Source organism: Sus scrofa, chromosome 18 (assembly GCF_054392235.1).
Source record: "Sus scrofa isolate SSC_HxYL_T2T_F1_AM1 chromosome 18, Sscrofa_HxYL_maternal_Yorkshire_Landrace_v2.0, whole genome shotgun sequence".
NCBI classification, from domain to species: domain Eukaryota; kingdom Metazoa; phylum Chordata; class Mammalia; order Artiodactyla; family Suidae; genus Sus; species Sus scrofa.
Window position 1 is genome coordinate 15,321,519 of NC_139400.1, and position 23,659 is coordinate 15,345,177.

The 23,659-nt window shown below is 46.0% G+C and overlaps 2 protein-coding genes across 5 annotated transcripts; both read right to left on the reverse strand.

Moving 5' to 3' along the window:
• Positions 1–2,657: 2,657 nt before the first annotated feature.
• GIMAP1 (GTPase, IMAP family member 1) lies at positions 2,658–8,269 on the reverse strand. The gene is made up of 3 exons (XM_085005180.1): positions 8,112–8,269; positions 5,400–5,448; positions 2,658–4,342 (listed from the first exon to the last, which is right to left on the reverse strand). Exons 1-3 carry the CDS (start codon positions 8,115–8,117, stop codon positions 3,507–3,509), a joined length of 891 nt encoding a protein of 296 aa, XP_084861306.1. The 5' UTR covers positions 8,118–8,269; the 3' UTR covers positions 2,658–3,506.
• A 9,229-nt stretch (positions 8,270–17,498) lies between these two features.
• GIMAP2 (GTPase, IMAP family member 2) lies at positions 17,499–22,610 on the reverse strand. Of its 4 annotated transcripts, none has more exons than XM_013990742.3 (3): positions 22,238–22,610; positions 21,621–21,672; positions 17,499–18,801 (listed from the first exon to the last, which is right to left on the reverse strand). In XM_013990742.3, the coding sequence occupies exons 2-3, from the start codon at positions 21,670–21,672 to the stop codon at positions 17,807–17,809; spliced, it is 1,047 nt and encodes a 348-aa protein (XP_013846196.2). In that variant the 5' UTR covers positions 22,238–22,610; the 3' UTR covers positions 17,499–17,806. The 4 variants fall into 4 exon arrangements, with proteins under 4 accessions (XP_013846196.2, XP_013846197.2, XP_003134633.4 ...); XM_013990743.3 differs by lacking the exon at positions 22,238–22,610 and adding an exon at positions 22,040–22,176; XM_003134585.7 differs by lacking the exon at positions 22,238–22,610 and adding an exon at positions 21,777–21,808.
• Between the last annotated feature and the right edge of the window lie 1,049 nt (positions 22,611–23,659).

The following is a 23,659-nucleotide window of genomic DNA, read 5'->3' on the forward strand; positions in this document are numbered from 1 at the left end:
TATTTATGTAACATTTTATCCAGCTCTCTATTAACAAACACTTGGTGTTCCAAAATTATGTGCTCACTGGAGTTCCCTTCGTGGCTCAGCAATTAACGAACCCGACAAGGATCCATGAGGACTCGAGTTCGATCCCTGGCTTCGCTCACTGGGTTAAGCATCTGGTGTTGCCATGAGCTGTGGCCCATTTGACCCCTAGCCTGGGAACTTCCATATGATGCAGGCGCAGCCCTAAAAAGCCAAAAAAAAAAAAAATAATTATGTGCTCACTGCTACAACAACGATGTGGGAGAATCTTCTTGTGCCCGGGTACAATTTATCTGGGATAAACATTTTCTTCCTGACCAGATATGGCCAAATGTCACTCCTGAAAGCCTGTGCTAAGTCATGCTGGCAGCAGCCCTGTGAGAATTCCCCAATTTCACTTGCACTTGATGATTTTAGATTTTTAATTTTGGGGGTTACCCTTTGGGGCATAAATTGCGTTGTCTTAATAGGTTTAAACTTGCCTTTGATGGATTACCACTGCATTTGAAAGGTTTTCACAGGTAATTTGCTATTCAGGTTGATTCTGTTATTTCTCCCGGGTCCACATGTTTCTGTTGATTCCGTGGGAATGCAGAGAAATGGTCCTTATTGGGGAACACCTTCTCCCAGCGTCTGAATAGATTAAGAAAACGTCTTTCCTTCTTCGCCTTTTCCTCTGCCGCCCCTTCCCTTTCCTAAGCCCAGAGTAGAGCATCTCCTCACTGCCGTCTCCCACACACTGTCCTCGCCTCCGGGAAGTCACACACCGACTTTTGCTAAAAGTGCTCAAATTCTCTGTCATCTCTACTTTATTTATTTTTGTCTTTTTGTCTTTTCTAGGGCAGCTTCCTGCAGCATATGGAGGTTCCCAGGCTAGGGGTCGAATCGGAGCTGTAGCCACCAGTCTATACCAGAGCCACAGCAAGGCTGGATCTGAGCCGCATCTGCAACCTACACCACAGCTCGCGGCAACGCCGGAGCCTTAACCCACTGAGCAAGGCCAGGGATCGAACCCGCAACCTCATGGTTCCTAGTTGGATTCGTTAACCACTGCACCACTATGGGAACTCCGATGCTCAGTAGTTTTCATCATGAAATATTAAGCATAAATTATTATATTACAGTATTCTCTCTACAGCTTCTGTTTTCTATTTTATCATCAATCTTGTCTTATTTTGTTTTATGACCTATCTGGAGTTACCTGTGTAATGTTAAATTACATTTTAAGGACTAAAATAAAACATCGTCTTCCATATTTCCTTATGAATAGTGTGTCATAGTTTTTATTATGAATGTGGAGTATTGATGAATGTGAAATTTATTTATAATTATTATGAAAATTTCCTCCTAGACATTCTGTTTCTGTATCCTATTCGTCTGGAATTTAACTTATGAAGTGCTTCCAGTCATGTTATAAAGCTATAAAGACTAATATTAACATATTCATCTCAAGAAAAAACTGAATCCCCTTGCACCCGAGGTCTTGGAGCAAGTTCACAGGGCCCTGGCTCTGAAACACAAGCCCTTTGGGCTTTGTCACACAGCAATGTTCCTGGTGAAGCCCCAAGTAGGGCATTTTACCCACCAAGGTCACACCTTCCTTTGATCCTGGACATTTCTCTATGCTACAGTCTGCAGGAGAATTTTACAATCCTAACACTCCTATTTATTTTAAAAATCACATTTCCACATACAAACAAGACAGAAATAATACATAATGACTGAAATTGAAGGGCATATTTTGGATTCCTAGATGTGAGACAATGAAAAAAATGAAAGAGGGAGTTCCCATTGTGGCTCAGCCATAGGGAAACTGACTAGTAGCCATGAGGACACAGGTTCGATCCCTGGCCTTGCTCAGTGGGTTAAGGATCCGGCGTTGCCATGAGCTGTGTAGGTCACAGATGCGGCTCGGATTCTGCAGTGGTTGTGGCTGCAGCTTTGATTCCAGCCCTAGCCTGGGAACCTCCATATGCTGCAGGTGCAGCCCTGAGCAAAGTGTTGGCCCACAGCACACGCTCATGTGTGTGTGGACTGGATGGACAAGGTGTGGACACTGGCCGTCCCCATATGCCCACCCCCTCCTGGGCCCCTCAGGTCCTGGCAGGAGGCCCTCCCTGGCTGAGTCCTTACATGGGCCCAGCAAGATGCTAAAGGCAGGGACTGATAATGGATTTTTTTCCAGACAGACTTCACAGAGCCCAACTCACTGCCCCATCACCGTTGCTCACAGATCCCCTCCATGCAGGCCACCCTATGCCAGGAGCCCATCCCCAATCTCCACAAGCTCTGGACCCGAAGTGGCATCAAATCACATTTACATAGGCCCCCTTCTCCACATGGATGTCCACAGCTCATGGTGTAGCTCAACGCTGGATCCTTAGCCCACTGAGCAAGGCCAGGGATCGAACCTGCCACCTCATGGTTCCTAGTCGGATTCCTTTCAGCTGCGCCACGACAGGAACTCCTGTTAGTCTGTGTTTAATAGCAGAGGCACAGGGTCTAAACGAGCAAACAAAATCTCAAAATAAAAATAACGGTTTTCCCTTTGCTACGAATCCATTTTCCACTAAAAACTTAGCAGTCATTTCATTATTTTTCAAGAGAGGAGCAATACATCAAGACTAACATGTTTTATATATATTTTTATTTTTTTATTTTTTAGGGCTGCACCCGCGGTATATATATATATTTTTTAAAAAATTTATTACTGTTGATTTACAATGGTCTGTCACTTCCTGCTATACATGTATCTACATTTTTTTTTCTCATAGGACTATTAACATGATTTAAGACTTTGAAAACTGTACATATTTATTTATTTATATGTTTATTTATTTCCCTTCTGTCTTTTTTTTCCTTTTTTTTAAAGGGCCACACCTGGGGCATATGGAGGTTCCCAGGCTAGGGCCTGTATTGGAGGAGCCGGCCAGAAGGAGCCTATGCCGCAGCCACAGCAAAGGGGGATCTGAGCAGGGTCTGTGACCCACAGCACGGTTCATGGCAATGCCAGATCCTTCACCCACTGAGCGGGGCCAGGGCTGGAACTTGCGTTGTCCATGAATGCTAGTCAGATTCCTTTATGCTGAGCCACAACAGAAACTCCTATTTCTTTCCTTTTACCGCCATCCTGTGGCATAGGAAGTTCTCGGACCAGGGGTTGAAGCGACACCGCAGCCGAGGCCAACACCACAGCCATAGGCAACACCAGATGTGAGCCGCCTCTGAGACGTTCACCTGCACGTTGCTGCCAAGGCCCTCTTCTGACCCCATGAAGGAGACCAGGAATCAAAGACCCATCCTCAAGAAGACAACTGGCGGGGTCCTTAACTCGAAGAGCCACAACAGGTACTCCCCATGCGATTATTTGAAACGCTGTTCACTACAGTGAATGAGAAGCTTTAAAACAGATGCTTTTGAAATCCCGCTTCAGGTGGGAGTAGTGTTTAGTGTTTAGACCAGACTTAAGAGAACCCTGACTACGGACCTTTGAAAAAGAACAGGGCTATCAGGATCACGATGGCCAGCACAGCCAGGGCCAGCGCCCACCAGGTCCTCTGAGCCTTCGGCTTCTCACACAGGAACCTCTGCAGGCAGCACCCCTGCTGCTTCTGTGCCACTCGCTCCGCCACCTTGCGGAGCCTCTCCTCCGGGCTCACGCCGCCCAGGGCCTGCGCCAGGTGGTACACATCGTTGGTGTAGGGGGCGCCGCCGCGGTCCCTCACCAGATCCTCCACCAGCCTCATCAGCTCCGTCACCTGCGCCTCCTGCTCGGGACCCGTGGCGCGGTTGTTAAAGGCGCAGACGCGGCCCCCGCACTCGGCCACCAGCTGCCTGAGCGCCTGGTTCTCGCTGTCGCGCACGTAGTCCTGCAGGGAGCCCTCCGCCAGGTCCTCCTTGCGGGTGAAGACCACGATCGTGTGCGCCGAGACCCCGTCCCCGAACAGCGCCTTCACCCCCCTCCAGGCCTGCTGGTCCTGGGCCGTGAAGCGGCCCAGCTGGGTCACCAGGAGCAGGGCGTGGGGCCCGGGGGCTGCGAGCAGGTAGCAGCGGCCTCTCTCCTTGCAGTCGGGGTCTGTCCGGGCGACTTCGGAGCTGAAAAGGTCCGGGGTGTCAAGGACATCCACGTCCCACTCCGCCCACCTGCCGCTCGCCACGGCACAGCTTCGGGTCACCGACGTGGCCCTGAGCCTGGAGTCAAAGTGCTTCCGGCCCAGGATGCTGTTTCCCGTGGAGCTCTTCCCCGCCCCCGTCCTCCCGGCCAGGAGGAGCCGCAGCCTGGGCTCCTGCAGGGCCGCCTGGAGGTCCTCAGAACCTGCGAGACCAATGATCTGTCAGTCCGGGCCTTAAAGCAGCGCGCGCCGCCTGGCACGTGGGTCGCCTGGACTCCTTTGGAACAAAGGGGAACAGGGGCCCCCCACCTTTGGCTTTTCGGACCGAACCTTTAGGAGCCCTCAGCTCGGGAGAGGGACAGCGTTCCTCGTGCATTGCTGCCCTCTCTGGCGCCACACCTGCCCCCGCAGGGGCGCCCCCAGCTGGTGAGGCTTCCTCGGGAGGACGCCCCTCTGTCACACAGGCGCCCCGCCCTCTGACCATATCTGTCATCCGCCACCCTGCGCAGAGCTGGTCCCCAGGCGACAGCCTCAGTGGCCTCGGCCATGCCTTTCCAGACACCCTCCCACCGCAGAAAGGCAGGAGGGGCAGTGGGCCTGGCAGCCAGGGCTCTCTGGAGTCCCACGCCCCGGGTCTGGATCACAGCCCCACCCCCTGCCAGCCGTGTCCCCCTGGGAAGCGGCATCGCCTCAGTGTGAAAGCTCCTCTGCACAAAGGAGACCAATAGAGAACATAGCGCTGTCCTCACTGGGCTGCAGAGGGTGAGAGGAGAGCATCTCTCCTGCCCTCCCTCCTCTCCCTCCTCCCCACCTCCCCTTCCCCCCTCCTCCTCCCTCCTCCTCCCCCTCCCTCCTCCTTCTCCTCCTCCTCTGTCTCCTCTCTCTTAAACCTGCTGCCCAATGAGATACCTGCTCAACCCTCCATCCTTGTTCCCTGACACCTTCGACCTGGGGAGCCCTGTGTCCTCTAGCACATGCTTTGATGCCATCCATGTCCCCTTCTGTGGAGATCACAGCAGGTGTACTTTCTTCGTTTTACGTTAGGAATGGAGGTGCGGATGACACAAATAACTTAATATCTCACAGCAGGGCAGGGACAGAGATCTCGGTCTAATGCCAACCCAAGGCCCTTGCTGATTTATCCTGGCATCGAGAAACCTCTGGGGCTTCTCTCTGTTCTTGAGTCTTGACTTAGCCCCCTTCCTTATTACCCAGAGCTCACAGCTGGGGGCAGATACGCATTATGAGATATGTTCTTACCATGGGGATTTTCTTCATCTCTTGGCTTCTTCTGTCTTCCTAGGGTTAACTGAAAGAGTCCCAAACACAATTTGTTCATTCACTTGTTCATCAAATAGGTGTAACTACCTACAATGCTTCAATCTAATTCCAAAGAGCTGGGGACACCACAGTGACAAGGTCATAGTTCCTGCCCTCCCCTGAGCATCAGAATTTGGGGAAGACATTGGAGGAGCCAGGTCAGGGTTGGAATGACCCTGTGAGAATATTCGCTGAGCCTGGTTTTGTCTTCAGGACCTCCGAGTGCAAAGAGCAGACAGGAGGATATAACACGTGCTCTGTGTCAATGAGAAAGCTCTAGAGAGAAGTTTTTTCTGGGGAATTCTATGCCAGTGACATCGGCTGAGCCATTGCATTTTCCCAGGAGAGTCAGCAGCTGGGGGAGACTTTGCAAAACCCTGAGAACAAGAACACTTACTTGCTCAGTGTGTCAGGGACCCAGCTTAAGCTTGTTGGCCTGGGAACTAACAAAAAGAAAATGGGCATTTTGGTTTTGGACACTGGAAAACAGACATATTCCCCAAACGGCTTCTCAGAGAAGCCCAGCGTTTGGCTGGTCCTAATGTGTCTAAAGAGGGGGAGACTGGGAAGCTCCCCTCCGACCCCTGATGATCTTGCCCCCACATCGAAGGCTTTTCAAATGGAATGGATTGCAACCAATCAAACATCACCGAATACAGGCCCCCACTCTGGGGTCAAGGTGGCCTGACCACAGGAGCACCCGAACACAAGCGCCTCCTCTCTCTCCTCCGTCTGCTTCTCCAGCCTCATTCCCAACGAATCCTCTCCCCCCTCGGCTGCTCCACAAACAGCAGGTTTCAGGGTCTTTCCCAGCCCCCACTGTGGTGTCACTCCCGCGACCATTCACCCCCCCCATTTCTCCAGAGTCCTGTCTGTGTGTCCCCATCCACTTCCAATCCCACCTCTTCTCATCATCCCCCGTTGGCAGCACACACAAAGGAAATCAGAGGCAGAGCTTGGCCAGAGGTCTAGTGACAGGTGTGCCTAGAACTCAATCCGAAGGTCTTCGTGTTTCTGCAGTAACCCCCCTTCATCCCACCAAGTCTTCAGCGAAGTTCACCCCAGGGGCAAATCACATCGTGTGAGGCGGTTATTTTGTAAATAGCAACCAACAAACTCCCTTAACTGACCCCCAAGCAGAAACAAAGAAGCAGCTGCAAGATTCAAAGCAAAGAACAAGAATGTAGCTAATGCAACTTGTCCTTGCGAAAGAAGAAAATGAAGAAGTCAGCTAGGGGGAAAGAAGAAAATGAAGCAGAAGTCAGCTAGGGGGATTCCACGGAACTCTCGGGTGAGTCACTGGAGTTTCCATATGGTTTGAAATGAGTCTTAAAATCATTTAAACTAATTTTTAAGAAGGACGTACACTCACACTGAAATCTGGGTTGACCAATGATTCTTAATTCTGGAGCTCTTCAAACATCTCTGCTGACTGCTCTGAAAAGTCTGAGTTCATGTAGTTCAGAGCCTCTCAAACTGACTGTTTTTCAGAATTCTTAGAGTCTTCTTTAAAAATGTTCATTTTGGGAGTCCCCGTCGTGGCGCAGTGGTTAACGAACCTGACTAGGAACCATGAGGTTGCAGGTTCGATCCTTGCCCTTGCTCAGTGGGTTAACGATCCGGTGTTGCCGTGAGCTGTGGTGTAGGTTGCAGACGCGGCTTGGATCCAGCGTTGCTGTGGCTCTGGTGTAGGCTTGTGGCTACAGCTCTGATTCAATCCCTAACCTGGGAACCTCCATATGCTGTGAGAGCGGCCCAAGAAAATGGCAAAAAAAAAAAAAGACCAAAAAAAAAAAAAAAAGTTCATTTTGAAGGGTACTGTGCTCAGAGCTTCTGATTTATGGATCAGCTGTATCTGATGTCATTAGTCCACAAAGCAGAGTTTGGAAATCACCCATTGATTCCAACCCCTTCATTGTGCAGAGAAGGAAATGGGGGCGCCCCTGCAGCTGGGGTGGGAGAAACTTGAATGGGAGAGCAGACCTGGAAGGGGTCATGCAGAGAGAGGGGGGTGAAGACCTAGTTTCTAACCTCTTCAGGCCCTGAGGGGCTCCCACTGGGGGGACAGAGAGAAGGCCGAGAAGACATTCCGGTGGTCTCCTGACTCGCCACACGAGGTTAATTTGCTTTTGGGTCCACAGAAATCTCTTTTGCCTTTGCTGACAAGGCTGTTGGGGCAATGTCTTAACGCCTGTTAAAATGCATTTTGTGGAGTTCCTGTCGTGGCACAGTGGTTCACGAATCCGACTAGGAACCACGAGGTGGTGGGTTCGATCCCCGGTCTCGCTCAGTGGGTTAAGGATCCGGCGATGCCGTGAGCTGTGGTGTAGGTCACAGACGCGGCTCGGATCCCACGTGGCTGTGGCTCTGGCGTAGGCCCGTGGCTACAGCTCGGATTAGACCCCTACCCTGGGAACCATAGGGAGCGGCCCTAGAGAAGGCAAAAAGACGGAAAAAAAGAAAAAAAAAGAAGAAGCATTTTGTGCCTCCAAGTGGTCCTAGCACACACGTCTCTCCATGTGTGAAGGGGATGCAGAGGTGGACAGAAACGAGTGCCTCCCAGACTGGAGAAGATGCTCATAAAGCCTCTCTTGAACTCCCTGTCCTGGCAACTCTGGAAGCCCCATCCTCCTGGCTCCAGCTCTTACTTACCTTCATGGTGCCTGCTGGGACACAGGGGCTCAGCCACCTCCAGGTGGCTGTGGTGCCTGTCCTCTGCCAGGGCGCCCTCCTCCTGGTTGGTTGGATCTGAGAAGGATCTGAGTTCTGCTTTCTCTTCACAAGTGTGAGTGGGGATGCTGTTTTGTGCTGGGGCACTGAGGAAGTCTCTAGTTCTTTTAAACCTCAGAGCTCCGGAAAGCCCAGAGGGAGGTTTCGGCAACGTGTGACTCCTTAAAGAGACAGTAATACTCCTAAGCTTTGACGCATTTTCCCTTACAGATCTCTCTCCTGCGGTGACTCACACGCCCCCCTCCACCAGAAATCTCATCATATTGAGAAAGGAGTAGGTGTCGTGGGGCCCCGAGGCCTGACTCAACTTCTAAACTTGCTTAGTGACCTCTTCGATGACTTTTTATCTTGTAGGATTTTTCCTCCCAATATAAAGTGGGTCCGGAGAGTCTCCTGCCCCAGAACAAAGAACTTAGTTTTTCTTAACAGCTGTCCATTGGCTGGACATGTGTGTGGTCCGTGCTTCCCTGGGGTGTAATCTGTCAAAAAAAAAAAAAAATTCAGAAGGAAAGTCTCATCTGAGAAAGAAAGAATTCTAGCTATTGAAGGACTTGGAGCTAGTCGCTCTGCTGAAGATAAATTCCTTTACACGATTCCTAGATTAGCCTTATGAAGAGGCTTGGTCCGGTCATCTGTGCTGGGATCTCAATTCTAGTTATTCTGTCTTCTCTCAAGAGGGTCCTGAGAGCAAAGGCAGCAAAGGAGCCAATGATGTGGTGATGAGGCAGCAAAAGGACTGACCCGAGAACTGGTCAGGTCCCTGACCCAACTCACTTTAATTTTTTGGAGTTGACAGCCCCTCCATGTGCAAAGGAGGGCTGTCTTGAGCCCTCATCTTCTGGGACCTGGCTGGGACCTACTGTTTCATCTCTCTCTCTTTTTTTTCATTTTTAAAAGTTTTATTCGAGTATAGTTGATTTACAAGGTTGTACTAATTTCTGCTGCACAACAAAGTGGTTCAGTTATACATATATGTATCTCCGTTCTTTTTCAGACTCTTTTCCCATAAAGGTGATCACAGAATATTGAGTAGAGGTTCCTGAGAGCCATCCATTCCATAGGCAGTAGTGTGCATATGACAGTCCTAACACACCCCCCCCCCCGGTCCATTTCTCCCCTCTGACCATTCTTTCATATGTAGCTGTCCGGTTTTCCAATCTTCACTTATTGAAGGTACTGTCTTTTCTTCATTGTATATTCTTGCCTCCTCTGTAGTAGATTAGTTGAGCATAGGTGGGTGGGTTTTTTCCTGGGCTTCCTATCCTGTTCCATTGATCTAGGTTTCTGTTTTTTTGTGTGCCAGTACCATACTGTTTTGATGACTCTAGCTTTGTAGTATAGTCTGATGTCAGAGAGCCTGTTTCCTCCAGCTCCATTTTTCTTTCTCAGGATGGCGTTAGCTATTCAGGGTCTTTTGTGTTTCCATACAAGTTAAATTTTTTTTTTCTTCTAGTTCTGTGAAAACTTCCATTGGTAATTTCATAGAGAGTGCATTGAATCTATAGATTGCCTGGGGTCCTAGAGTCATTTTGACAAAACTGATTTTTCCAATCCAAGAACACAGTATATTTGTTTGTGTCATCATCTTCTATTTCTTTCATGAGCGTCTTATAATTTTCAGAGTACAAGTGTTTTGCTTCCTTAAGTAGGTTTATTCCTAGGCATTTTATTCTTTCCTTTTCTTTCTTTCTTTTTTTTTTTTTTTTGTCTTTTTGCCATTTCTTGGGCCACTCCCGAGGCATATGGAGGTTCCCAGGCTAGGGGTCGAATCGGAGCTGTAGCTGCCAGCCTACACCAGAGCCACAGCAATGCAGGATCCGAGCCGCATTCGCGACCTACACCACAGCTCACAGCAATGCCAGATTGTTAACTCACTGAGCAAGGGCAGGGATCGAACCCGCAACCTCATGGTGCCTAGTCAGATTCATTAACCACTGTGCCACGCCACGATGGGAACTCCAGTATTTTATTCTTCTTGATGTGATGGTAAATGGCATTGTTTCCTTAATTTGTCTGTCTCTGACCTTTTGTTGTTAGTGTACGGAAATGCAAGAGATTACTGTTTTATCCTGAAACTTTACCCAATTCATTGATGAGCCCCAGTAGTTTTCTGATAGCATCTTTAGAATTTTCTGTGTATAGTATCATGTCATCTGCAATGAGTGAAACTTAAACTTCTTCTTTTCCAACCTGGATTCCTTTTATTTCTTATCCTCTGATCACCATGGCCAGGACTTCTAGAACTAAGAGTGGACATCACCATCTTGTTCCCAATCTTAGAGGAAATGCTTTCAGCTTTTCATCATTGAGTGCGATGTTCGCTGTGGGTTTGTCACATATGACCTTTATCATGCTGAGGTAAGTTTCCTCTGTGTCCACTTTCTGGATGGTTTTTCCATTTTTCCACCATTCTCACTTCTGGCCTGCAGAGTTTCTGCTAAAAAATCAGCGGATAATCTTATGGGGGTTCCCTTGTATGTTATTTGCTTTTGTGTTCAATTTTTTCAAAAGCTTTTTATGGGAGTTCCCGTGGTGGCACAGTGGTTAATGAATCCGACTAGGAACCATGAGGTTGCGGGTTCGATCCCTGGCCTTGCTCAGTGGGTTAATGATCCGGCGTTGCTGTGAGCTGAGGTGTAGGTTGCAGACGCGGCTTGGATCCCGCGTTGCTGTGGCTCTGGGGTAGGCTTGTGGCTACGGCTCTGATTAGACCCCTAGCCTGGGAACCTCCACATGCCACGAGAGCGGCCCAAGAAATGGCAAAAAGACCAAAAAAAAAAAAAAAAAAAAAAGCTTTTTATGCATCTCTTGATGATCATACAGCTTTTATTCTTCAATTTGTTACTGTGGTATATCGCAATAATTGATTTTACAGATATTGAAAAATCCTTGCATCCCTGGGGTAAATCCTACTTGATTGTAGTGTATAATCCTTTTAAAATATTGTTGGATTTGGTTTTATTTTGTTGAGGATTTTTGCATTTTCTGTGGTATATTTTCCTGGTTTGGGTATAGTCTGTATGTGTCCCTAGATCTGAAGTGGGTCTCTTGTAGACAGCATATTTATAGGTCTTGTATCCATTCACTTACTCTACGTCTGTTGGTCTGTCATAGATTTTTGGTTTGCACTTACCCTGAGGACCTGATATAGTAAGATACACACACACACACACACACACACACACACACACACACTATGATACACACATGCACACACACAGATTTTTTTTTTTTTTGTCTTTTTGCTATTTCTTGGGCCACTCCCTCAGCATATGGAGGTTCCCAGGCTAGGGGTCGAGTCGGAGCTGTAGCCACCGGCCTACGCCAGAGCCACAGCAACGCGGGATCCGAGCCGAGTCTGCAACCTACACCACAGCTCATGGCAACGCCAGATCGTTAACCCACTGAGCAAGGGCAGGGATCGAACCCGCAACCTCTTGGTTCCTAGTTGGATTCGTTAACCACTGCGCCACGACGGGAACTCCAACACACAGATTGTTTTGTTTCTGGTCTCTTAATTTCAAATTCCAACATCCTACATTCGTACTCTCCTCGAGATTGCAGGTTTTGGTATCATATTTGTTTGTGGATAGTGTCCTACCTTTGCTATATGTTTGCCTTTACCATTTGTAATTTTCTTATTTCTAATTGTGGCCTTTGTTTTTCACCTAGAGAAGTTCCTTTAGCATTTGTTGTTAAGCTGGTTTGGTGGCATTGAATTCCCTTAGCTTTTGCTTGTCTGTAAAGCTTTCAATTTCTCCATTGAATCTGAATGAGAACCTTTCTGGGAAGAGTATTCTTGAGCAGGTTTTCCCCCTTTATCACTCTGTTTATTTATTTGTTTTTGTCTTTTTAGGGCTATACCCATGGCATTTGGAAGTTCCCAGGCTAGGGGTCAAATCACAGCTGCAGCTGCTGACCTCTGTTACAGCCACAGCAACACTAGATCCGAGCTGCCTCTGCAACTTACACCACAGCTCATGGCAATGGTGGATCCTTAACCCATTGAGCAGGACCAGGGGTCAAACCTGCATCCTCATGGATACTAGTCAGGTTCATTACTACTGAGCCACAATGGGAACTCCTTTTGTGTCATATTTTAGATTCTACATATAAGTGATATCATGTGGTATTTATCTATCTCTTTCTGACTTATTCCAGTGAGTATGAGAATCTCTAGTTGCATCCATGTTGCTGCAAACAGCATTATTTCATTCTTTTTTATGGCTGAGTAGTATTCCATTGTGCATACGTACTGCAACTTAGAATTTTTATTACAATTGATTTACAATCTTCTGTCAATTTCTGCTGTACAGCAAAGCAACTCAGATATATATTTTTTCTCATATTATTTTCTATCATGTTCTACCACAAGTTGTTGGATATGGTTCCCTGTGCTATATAGCAGGACCTATTGCTTAACCATTGTAAATGTCATAATTTGTACCTACTAACCCCAAACTTCCAGTCCATCCCACTCCCTCCCCCTCCTCCTTGGCAACCACAAGTCTGCTCTCCATATCTGTGAGTCTATTTCTATTCTGTAGATAGGTTCATCCATACCATATTTTATTTTATTGCTTTTTAGGGCTGCACCCAGAGGATATGGAAGTTTACAGGCTAGGGGTCAAATCGGAGCTGTAAGTCGTTAGCTTACGCCACAGCCTCAATGATGCAGGATCTGAGCTGCATCTGCGACCTACACCACAGTTCATGGTAATGCCAGATCCCCGACCCATTGAGAGAGGCCAGGGATTGAACCCACATCCTCATGGATACTAGTTGGATTCATTTCCGCTGCACCACAACGGGCACTCCCTGCACCATATTTCAGTTTTCACATATCAGTGAAGTCATATGGTGTTTGTCTTTCTCCTTCTGACTTACTCCACTTACTACGAGAATCTCTAGTTCAAACCATGTTGCTGCAAATGGCCTTATTTTGTTCTCTTTATGTCTCAGTAGTATTCCATTACGTATATGTACCACATCGTCTTAATCCATTCATCTGTCAATGGACATTTCAGTTGTTCCATGTCTTGGCTATTGTGAATAGTGCTACAATGAATAGTGCATGTTGAATGAAAGTTTTGTCTAGATATATACGCAGGAGTGAGATTGCTGGGTCACATGGTAGTTCTATAGTTAGTTTTCTGAGTTACCTCCATACTGGTCTCCACAGTGGTTGTACCAATTTACATTCCCACCAACAGGGTAGGAGGTTCCCTTTTCTCCACTCCCTCTCCAGCATTTGTTATTTATAGACTTATAATGACAGCCATTCTGACCGGTGTGAGGTGTACAACAGCCTCTTAATCCATTCGTCTGTCGAAGGACATGTTGTTTCCTAATCTTCATCCCTCTTTTAAAAATTTTTTTAAATATTGGATTTACAGTGTCTGTCAATTTCTGCTATACAGCAAAGTGACTCAGTTATACATATATATACTTTCTTAATTTCACATTATCCGCCATCATGCTCCATCATAAATGATTAGATATAATTCCCTGTGCTATACAGCAGGATATCATTGCTTATCCACTCCAAATGCAATAGTTTGTATCCACTAACCTCTAACTCCCAGTCCATCCCACTCCCTCCCCCTCCCCCTTGGCAACAAGTCTGTTCTCCATGTCCATGAGTTTGTTGCTTTTTGTAGATAGGTTCATTTGTGCCTAATATTAGATTCCAGACATAAGTGATATCACATGATATTTCTCTTTCTGACTCACTTCACTTAGTATGAGAGTCTCTAGTTCCATGCATGTTGTTGCAAATGGCATTATTTTGTTCTTTTTTATGGCTAAGTAGTATTCCATTATGTATATGTACCATATCTTCTTAATCCATTCATCTGTCAAATGGACATTTCAGTTGTTTCCATGTCTTGGCTATTGTGAATAGTGCTGCCATGAACATAGGAGTGCATGTTATCTTTCTCAGTGAAAGCCTTGTCTGAATATATGCCCAGGAGTGGGATTGCTGGGTCACATGGTAGTTCTCTATTTGTTTCCTGAGGTACTTCCATACTGTTTTCCATAGCGGTTGTACAAATTTACATTCCCACCAACAGTGTAGGAGGGTTCCCTTTTCTCCACACCCTCTCCAGCATTTGTTATTTGTTGACTTGTTAATGATGACCATTCTGACAGGTGTGTGGTGATACCTCATTATAGTTTTGATTTGCATTTCTCTAATAATTAATGATGTTGGGCATTTGTTCATGCACCTGCTGGCCATCTGTATATCTTCTTTGGAGAAACGTCTATTCAGGTCTTTTGCCATTTTTCAGTTGGGTTGTTGGCTTTGTTGCTGTTGAGTTGGATAAGTTGTTTGTATATTTTAGAGATTAAGCCCTAGTCAGTTGCATCATTTGAAACTGTTTTCTCCCATTCTGTAGGTTGTCTTTTTTTTTTTTTATAGTTTCCTTTCTGTGCAAAAGTTTATAAGTTTGATTAGGTCCCATTGGTTTATTTTTGCTTTTATTTCTGTTGCCTTAGGAGACTGACCTAAGAAAACGTTTGTAAGGTTGATGTCAGAGAATGTTTTGTCTACATTCTCTTCTAGGAGTCTGATGGTGTCTTGTCTTACGTTTAAGTCTTTAAGCCATTTTGAGTTTATTTTTGTGCGTGGTGTGAGGGTGTGTCCCAGTTTCATTGATTGGCATGCATCTGTCCCGTTTTCACAGCACCACTTGCTGAAGAGACTTTTCCCCACTTTATACTCTTGTCTCCTTTGCCGAAGATTAATTGACCATAGGTGTCTGGGTTTATTTCTGGTTCTCTATTCAGTTCCATTGTTCTGTCTGTCTGTTTTGGTACCAGTACCACACTATCTTGATGACTGTAGCTTTGTAACATTGTCTGAAGTCTGGGAGAGTGATGCTTCCTGCTTGGTTTTTGTTCCCCAGGACTGCTTTGCTTTGGCAATTCTGGGCCTTTTATGGTTCCATATAAATTTTTGGATTGTTTATTCTATTTCTGTGAAAAATGACAGGGATGGCACTGAATCTATAGATTGCTTTGGGTGGTATGGCCATTTCGACGATATTAGTCTTCTAATCCAGGAGCCTGGAATATCTTTCCATTTCTTTGCATCCTCTTTAATTTCCTTGACGAATGTTTTATAGTTCTCAGCATATAAGTCTTTCACGTCCTTAGTCAGATTTAGCCCTAGCTTATTTAATTTTGTGGGGTGTGATTTTAAGATTGCATTTTTATATTCCTTTCTAATATCTCATTGTTAGTGTACAGAAATGCAACCAATTTCTGAACGTGAGCCCATGTGCGACCTACACCATAGCTCACGGCAACACCGGAGTCTTAACCCACTGAGCAAGGCCAGGGATGGAACCCGTGTCCTCATGGATACTAGTCGGGTTGCTAACTGCTGAACCAGGACAGGAACTCCTGATATAGCTATTTTAAATGTAACTGATCTTTGGCCAAGGAGGAGCAAAGATAATTTAATGGAGAAAGAAGAGTCTTTTAACATTTTAAATTTATTTTTATTTTTTTAAACTGAAGCATAGTTGATTTACAAAATTGCATCAGTTTCAGGTGTATGGCATAGGGTTTTTATAGATTATACTCCATCTAAAATAATGGCTATAATTGTCTGTGCTGTACAATATATCCTCGTTGCTTATCTATTTGCTACATAGCAGTTTTTATCTTTTATCCTATGTCCCTATCTTGCCCTTCCCCATCCTCCACTTGCATCCACTAATTTGTTTACCAACAGCATAGACTTTTCAACAAATGATGCCAGAACATGATGTTGGATAGTCACATGCAAAAAAAAAAAAAAAAAAAAAAAAAAAAGAATCTAGTCACAGAACTTACACCTTTCAAAAGACTCAATTCAAAATAGGTCACAGATACAAAGGTAAAGTGCAAAACTCTAAAAATCCTAGAAGATCACATTGCAGAAAATCGAGGTGACCTCGGGTTTGGTGATGGCTTTTTAGATACAACACCAAGAGCATGGGTTATGAAAGAAACAATTGATAAGTTGAACTTTTTTAAAATGAAAAATGTACATGGTGTAAAAGACACTGTTAAAACCATGCAATAAAATGGAACAGAGAAAATATAATGGAGAAAATCAAAGTTAGATTTTTGTAAAGTGTAATAAAAGGAAACCTCTGGGCAGGCTAATCAACCAAAAGTGACCATCATAAAGAACCAACATCAGAATTCAAAGAGGTACAAATATTGTAGTTCTTGTTTGTATTAAAGGGGTCATAAAAGTATTTTGTTTCTGAAGATGAATTCAACAACTGAAACATAATGGAAAAATGTCTTGAAAAGCACAACTTGCCAAAAGGAGCCTAAGAAGAAATAAAACATCAGGACAGCCTTATACATACATTACATTAAAAAAAGAATTTGTAATATTAGTTCCCTGGGAAGGGCCTAATTTAATATAAGTTTGGGTTTGGGAATCGGAGAGCCCAGATTCAGCTCTTTAACTTTACCAACAACCCAAAATCTGAGTTTCTTTTTTTTTGCTTTTTAGGGCCTCACCCATGCATATGGAGGTTCCCAAGCTAGGGGTTGAATCAGAGCTACAGCTGTCGGCCTACACCACAGCCACAACAACGCGGGATCTGAGCCATGTCTGCAACCTACACCGCAGCTCACGGCAATGCCAGATCCTTAACCCACTTAGCCAGGCCAGGGATCGAACCTGCATCCTCATGGATCCTAGTCGGGTTCATTAACCACTGAGCCACGACGGGAACTCCCAAAGTCTGAGTTTCTTGATCTCGGAATTGATCATTTGTCTCTGGGTCAGCCCTCCCATCCATGCTTGTCTGGTCCCATGGCTCTCAACTCCCGCTTCAGCTCCATATCCTTTTTTATGAGTATTGTTTGCTTCATCCTTGGACTTTTCCTAACTTTCTAGTGAGTTGTCCGTCACAGAGATTCTGTTTATTTGAACAAGTTCAGCTTCTAGTTGCATTTCACAGAACGATGCTTCAGAATAGCCGTCCAGTCCACCCTCTTATCTGAAGCATGGAGCCTCTATGTACGTTTCAGCGCTAACTGGGATGAGGGGGCCAGGGATCTGGCTGAGCCTCTTTCAATGTTAAGCAAATCTGATACACAGAAGATGGATTATTGATGTGTGAATGTGTCTGTGTGTGATTGTTGCCCACGAACTTGTCACGTTGCGGAAATGAGCCATGTGTCAATTACCATCTTCTGAGGATAAAACCGTAGCACAGAATTAAAGACGTGATCTCAGGAACTTTACAGCCTAGGTACCGCTGTTATTTTATGCCAATTCTATACCAGTAGAACTTTATTGTTATTGTATGTTGTTTATTGTCATTTTTGGTATTAGAAATAGTAACAGTATAAAGAAGAAAAGGCGTTTTCAGGAACATAAAACTGAATTTAGAGATTTGCAAATGAGAGGAGTTTTATGTTTACAGCTTTCGAAAAGGTTTTGGTATGCTCTTTCAAAACAAACAGTAACTTCTAAAATAACAATGATGTTACGATTAAACACTTTGCAGAATCTCCAACATGCACTGATGAGATTTTACAGGGGAGGCACTGTGATTCACCCACTGTGTGACAGTGAGTTAAGAATCACTGATCTAGAACTATGACCTAGGAGTCTTGGATGCCATTCCAATGGTCCGTCTAAAAATTATCATTAATTTTTGGGGTATTATTAACAAGAAGCTATAGAGCAAATCGCATATCCTACAGGGTAAGTGGTAAAATAAACTGCATGTTCTGTGCAATACACAAAATACCAGAATTAGCCATGTGGCAAACACCTGCATACCCCATAAAATACGCATTCCTGTTTGGACTAGGGCTTTTCTTAGGCAATTTGCTTTGGCCACAGACGTGCAACATCTCTGGATCGCCATGTACTTTATGAAGCTCCCTTTGAGATCCTTTAATCTTTCCTCCGATTGCCCTGGTCCACATTCTGACCCTGTCAGGAGGCTGTACAGCTGATTGGTATAGCAGTCACCCTTTTTCGCCCTCACTAGGCTCTCAATCAAGTCCATTAGCTCCTTCACCTGGGCATCCCGGTTGCTCCCTTTAGCACGATTATTAAAGGCACACACCCGCCCCCCACACGCCGCCACCAGCTTGCTCAGGGCTTTGTTATCTGAGCCGTGGATGTAATGCATCAGGGAGCCTCCCTCGAGGTCCTCCTTGCGGGTGAAGAGGACGATTGTGTGTCTCAGGACATCTGCTCCGAAGAGCTCCTTCACCCGCCGCACCACCTGCTCGTCCTTGGTGGTGAATCGGCCCAGCTGTGTCACCAGGAGCAGCACATGCGGTCCTGGTGCCGAAAGCAAGAAGCACCGCTGCACCTCTTCGTACAGGGACTCAGAGGGGTCCCTCCCAGAAAACATATCCGGTGTGTCAATTACGACCATCTCTCTCCCTCTCCAGCTCCCCCGACTCACGCTGCAAGTCTTCGTCAAGGACTGGGCACTCAGCCTGGACTCAAATGCTTGCTTCCCGAGTATGCTGTTCCCTGTAGCACTTTTGCCAGTTCCTGTTTTGCCCACAAGGATGATTCTCAGTTCGGATCCTCTGGCTCGCTGAGCTTCTTGATTCTCTGCGTATGGTCCTATTAAGAGCAAGCTTACTTAGAGAAAGACAAGTATCATGTGATATTGCTTATATGTGGAATCTTCAAAAATGATCCAAATGAACTTATTTACAAAACAGAGGAATTCCTCTGTGGCGGGGCGGATTAAGGATTCGCTGTTGGCCCTGCTGTGGCTTGGGTCGCTGCAGTGGCACAGGTTCCATCCTTGGCCCAGGAACTTCCACGTGCTGCTGGTGCAGCAAAAAAGAAAAACCAAACCAAAAATAAACTCACATACATAGAAAACAAATTTATGTTGAGCAAAGGGGAGAAGGGGGGGATCAATTAGGAGTTTGGGATTAAAATATACACCCTACTCTACATAAAATAGATAACCAACAAGGATCTACTGTAGAGCCTAGGGAACTTCACTCAGTATCTCGTACTAAACTCTACTGGGGAAGAATCTAAAAATGAACGGGTAGATATATTTATATGTATAACTGAATCACCTGGCTGTCCATTTGCAACTAACACAACATCATAAATCAACTCTATTGCAATTAAAAACAAATTAAAGGTGCAAGCTCCCTGTTGGCCTAGGGGGTTAAGGAGTTGGATTTTTCACTGCTGTAGCTCAGGCCACTGATGTGGTGAAGGTTTGATTCCCAGCCCAGAACTTCCACATGCCAAGGCCTTGGCCGAAATAAATAAATAAATAAATAAAAATAAAAGAGGAAAAAAAAAAAAAAAGAGAAAGCTTACTTGTTATCATACTGATCATGCCAATGGAATATTTTTAATGATCAGGAAATGTCTGGAAAAAGACAATCATGCAATATATTGTATTCATGAAACAGAAGCTAACTACGTTATCCAATAAAATAATGATGGTTAAAACCTCTGGATTTCCTCTAGGTCTGTAGGGCATTGCCCTGTTGGATCCTAGAAAAACATCCTGGAGGGGGGTGAGACAGAATTAGAAACATATCTTGTCATTCAATGCTTGCCTCTATCACCCAGTTCTAAACCTCCAAAAAGGCATATTTTCTGAAGATCGCAGCTGCGTAGCCAAGACTTTGGGTTCCATCCTCAGGTGCGGTAACATGGCTCTGTTCCAAGGCCAGAGATGGCTCCTTGGACTGGGCAGAGGTGTGGCGTGGATGGACCCGGGAGAAACTGGCATGAGCAGTATGAGAGTATTCTCTCTCATGAAGAAACAGCTGAGAGCTTATTCTTTCCTTCGAAAGGACAGCATGATTTTCATACAAAACAGGTGCAAAATGTGGTAAAACAGGTGTACACAGGAAGCCCCTTTCTTAGCAGAGTGACTGCATTCATTTTGGCCCATTGCTTTTCCTGAGACAGAGGCCAGAACTCAGTTAAGGAACCAGCATTTAGGCGTTCCCGTCGTGGCGCAGTGGTTAACGAATCTGACTAGGAACCATGAGGTTGCGGGTTCGATCCCTGGCCTCAGTCAGTGGATTAAGGATCTGGCCTTGCCGTGAGCTGTCGTGTAGGTCACAGATGCGGCCCGGATCGGGCGTCGTTGTGGCTGTGGTGTAGGCCGGCGGCTACAGCTCTGATTGGACCTCTAGCCTGGGAACCTCCCTATGCCGCAGGTGCACCCTAAAAAGCAGAACAAAAACCGTATCATTTAGCCGACGAGGTGGGTGGGAAGAAGCACAACCTCTCTTTTACGGAGAAATTTAGTGATGTGCTCAGAGTCCACCCAAAGAGTCGGAATGTGGGTTTGCCACGCCGCCGGCTTCTGCTTATCTCCTCGCCATCGGTGCTGGGTTCCTTCCTGCCCCCCCACTCCAGGCCCGCCGCCTTTCTCTTGCTTTCCTTGCTCACACACCTTCCCTTCCCTCCTCATGCTTTCTAGGACCGCCTGGGTCCGAGGCTCAGCGTCCCTCTTCCTTCACTCCTTGCCCACCCCGCCGCCTTCCTTCCTTCTCCGCTCACCAAACCCTCTCCATCCATCGGGAGCCTTTGCCCAGAGACTCGGCCAAGAAGAGCACACCTCTGAAAAAGGACGCCTCCCTCTAAGCCAGAAACACACGTCATTCGCTTCATTCACTACTTGAATTTTCCTCATCCCAGGAAGGAGCCGTGCCATGTGGCTCCCTTTCCCGTGCAGAGGGAAGTGTCTTAAAACTGAAAGCTTACATGAAGGTGACAAGGCACAGAAAACTCACGATCACACGTTAATGACTAAATTCTGCCCAGATAGCAGGGTTTTTTTTTTCCCCCGTTGTTTTGTTTCTCTCACTCGCGCTTTTTTTTCTGTCTTTTTAGGTCTATGCCCATGTTAATGACGAAATTCTGCCCAAATAGCGTTTTTTTTTGTTTGTTTTTTTTTTTTTTTCTCGGTTGTTTTGGTTTTTCCCCGGCTCCTTTTTTTGTTTGTTTCTTTGTTTTGGTCGTTTTAGGGCCACTCCCTTGGCATATGGAAGTTCCTAGGCTAGGAGCTGATGCATAGGAGCTGCAGCTGCAACACTGCAGCTTGCTGCAACAACACTGGATCCTTAACCCACTGAAGGAGGCCTGGGATCAAATCCACATTCTCATGGCTACTCGTTGAGTTCTTAACCCACTGAGCCACAACAGGAACTCACCATTTAGCATTTTTTGACTGGCTCTTTGCTAAGGAAACTCTTTGCCAGGAGCATGTAAACTAACTTACGCGAAGGTTACAGGTCCTGCAAACTGGCTTCACTGAAGGCAAAGGCCAGCACTCTATTGTTTCCCTTAAAACAGGGCACGTTTGTTTAAATTTTTTTTTTTCCCTTTTCTGAGCCTAGACTGGGAACTAGACATCAACACTGCAGACCTTTCCCTGAGTGGGGGCTTACCTGAGTGACTGCTGAAACACATGTCTCCCCTTTCAAACCTGTGACGTGCCATCTGGATCAGAAGAGGAAGAAAAAACAAAAAACCAGTGACAACCCTGGTCTGTCCTCTTGAATCTCTACTCAGCTTCCCCACTGCAAAAGCACCCCCCCACATACCATGCTTGTGTCTGAAACTCTTTCAAAAATGATTAGTTAAAATGGGAACGTTTAATGGGTAGTCAGTTGCTGTCGTGTGAACTGTCGTCGATAATGAACCAACCAAACCAACCCCACAGTGTGACTCATTTAAATTGGACAGGAAAGAGAGGAAGGCCAGGATGCTGGTGGATTGCATCTCCTCCCACCGGGGCTGCATCCTCGCTTGCAGGTGTGCCCGAAGACAAACCGTCCGCACTCCCAGCCCCAAGGAGGAAGGATACCTCACGCGCGCGGTAGCTGCGACTGTCCTATGAGCAGGTACTGCTGCCTGGGCAGAAAGAGGCTCGCGTGCGGGGCCCAGGACTGGGCAGTGTGCAGAGTGGGGAGGGTGCCGAAGGGGAAGCTGAGAAGGCCCGTGTGTGTCTGATTGCAACAGTCATGGCCGTGGACGCATTTTGAAACCACTTGCTCCCGCTTACCTTGCGTTTTTTCTTTCTGTCCAGCTCTGCCGTAAGGGGAGGCGTCTAGAACATGCACCGAGTCAACGTTAAAATGATTCAGATGCCCTTTTCACTTATTTATAAGACGTCCACCACAGCAGCAGAGAGAGAATATGGGACCTTCAATATCCCTGCTTAGTAGCCATGTGCGCTTTGCTTTGTCTCCCAATCACGGGCCCCCATCTCTTATAAGGGAGGCTGGGAAATGCAGTGGCGCCGGGGACACGGGGGACCAGCGCTGTGTTGGTCACACGCTCTTATCACTGTTTTGAATTCTTCCAGATCCTTTGCAGTGCGGTCTCCTGCTTCATATCCGCAATGCTTCCAAAAACAAAACAGACTGTCAAACCACTGAGGGGGAACCTCCTGCTGCTGTTTTATTTGAAAACAAATAGAATGCACTGTCAAACTCGAGCCCATCAGTTTTCTAAATCACACATAAAATTCCGTAAAGCACCTATATAAAAACATTTTTCAAGAATAAAAAAGCTTAAAATGTGGCTCTTTAGAATACCCAAAGTATTTTTGGTTTATAAAAAGTTATTGGAGGAGTTCCTGTTGTGGCTCAGCAGTAATGAACCCGACTAGTATCCATAAGGACGCAGGTTGGATCTCTGGCCTCGCTCAGTGGGTTAAGGATCTGGCATTGCCATGAGCCGTGGCATGGGCCAGTAACTGCAGCTCCAATTGGACCCCTAGTCTGGGAACGTCCATATGCCTCGACGTTAAAATTAAAAAAAAAAAAAAAAAAAGAGTTATTGGGTAACGTGAGTTTATCCTGACAAAGAGTTCAATTAAAAAATGGGCAAAGAAGGAGTTGCTGCTATGGCACAGCAGGTTAAGGATCCATTGTTGCCACAGTTGTGGCATAGGTCACAGCTGCAGCTCGGATTCAGTCCCTGGCCTGGGAACTTCCATGTGCCACAGGTGTGGCAAAAAAAAAAAAAAAAAAAAAAAAAAAAAAAAAAAAAAGGCAAAAAGACCCAAATAGATATTGTTTCAAAGAAGACATACAAATCACCAACAGGTACATGAAAAGGCTAATCATCAGGAGACTACCAATCAACATCACAGGGAGATACCACCTCACGCCTGTTCGGGCGGCCATTCTCACAAAGACAAGAGGAGGTACTGATGAGGATGTGATGGATTCGCAGGTTGGGGGAATGTAAACTGGTATCACTACTTTGGAAGACAGTATGGAGGTTCTTTTAAAAAGTAAAAACAGAGCTACTGCATTGCTGTGGCTCTGGTGTAGGCCGGCAGCAACACCTCCGATTAGACCCCTAGCCTGGGAACCTCCATATGCCATGGGTATGGCCCTAGAAAGACAAAAAGACAAAAACAAACAAACAAACAAAAAGATACATGCACCCCCTATGTTCGTCACAGCACTATGCA

What these genes read in the sequence shown, in the direction of transcription:
- GIMAP1 (XM_085005180.1), bottom strand. An exon ending in AGATGAAGAAAATCCCCATG is followed by an intron (nt 4,343 to 5,399) that starts GTAAGAACATAT and finishes TTGGTCTCGCAG; the next exon opens with GTTCTGAGGACCTCCAGGCG.
- GIMAP2 (XM_013990740.3), bottom strand. Translation starts at nt 21,774, where the DNA reads ATGTGGGGGGGTGCTTTTGCAGTGGGGAAGCTGAGTAGAGATTCAAGA. An exon ending in GTGTTTCAGCAGTCACTCAG is followed by an intron (nt 18,802 to 21,620) that starts GTAAGCCCCCAC and finishes TGCTCTTAATAG; the next exon opens with GACCATACGCAGAGAATCAA.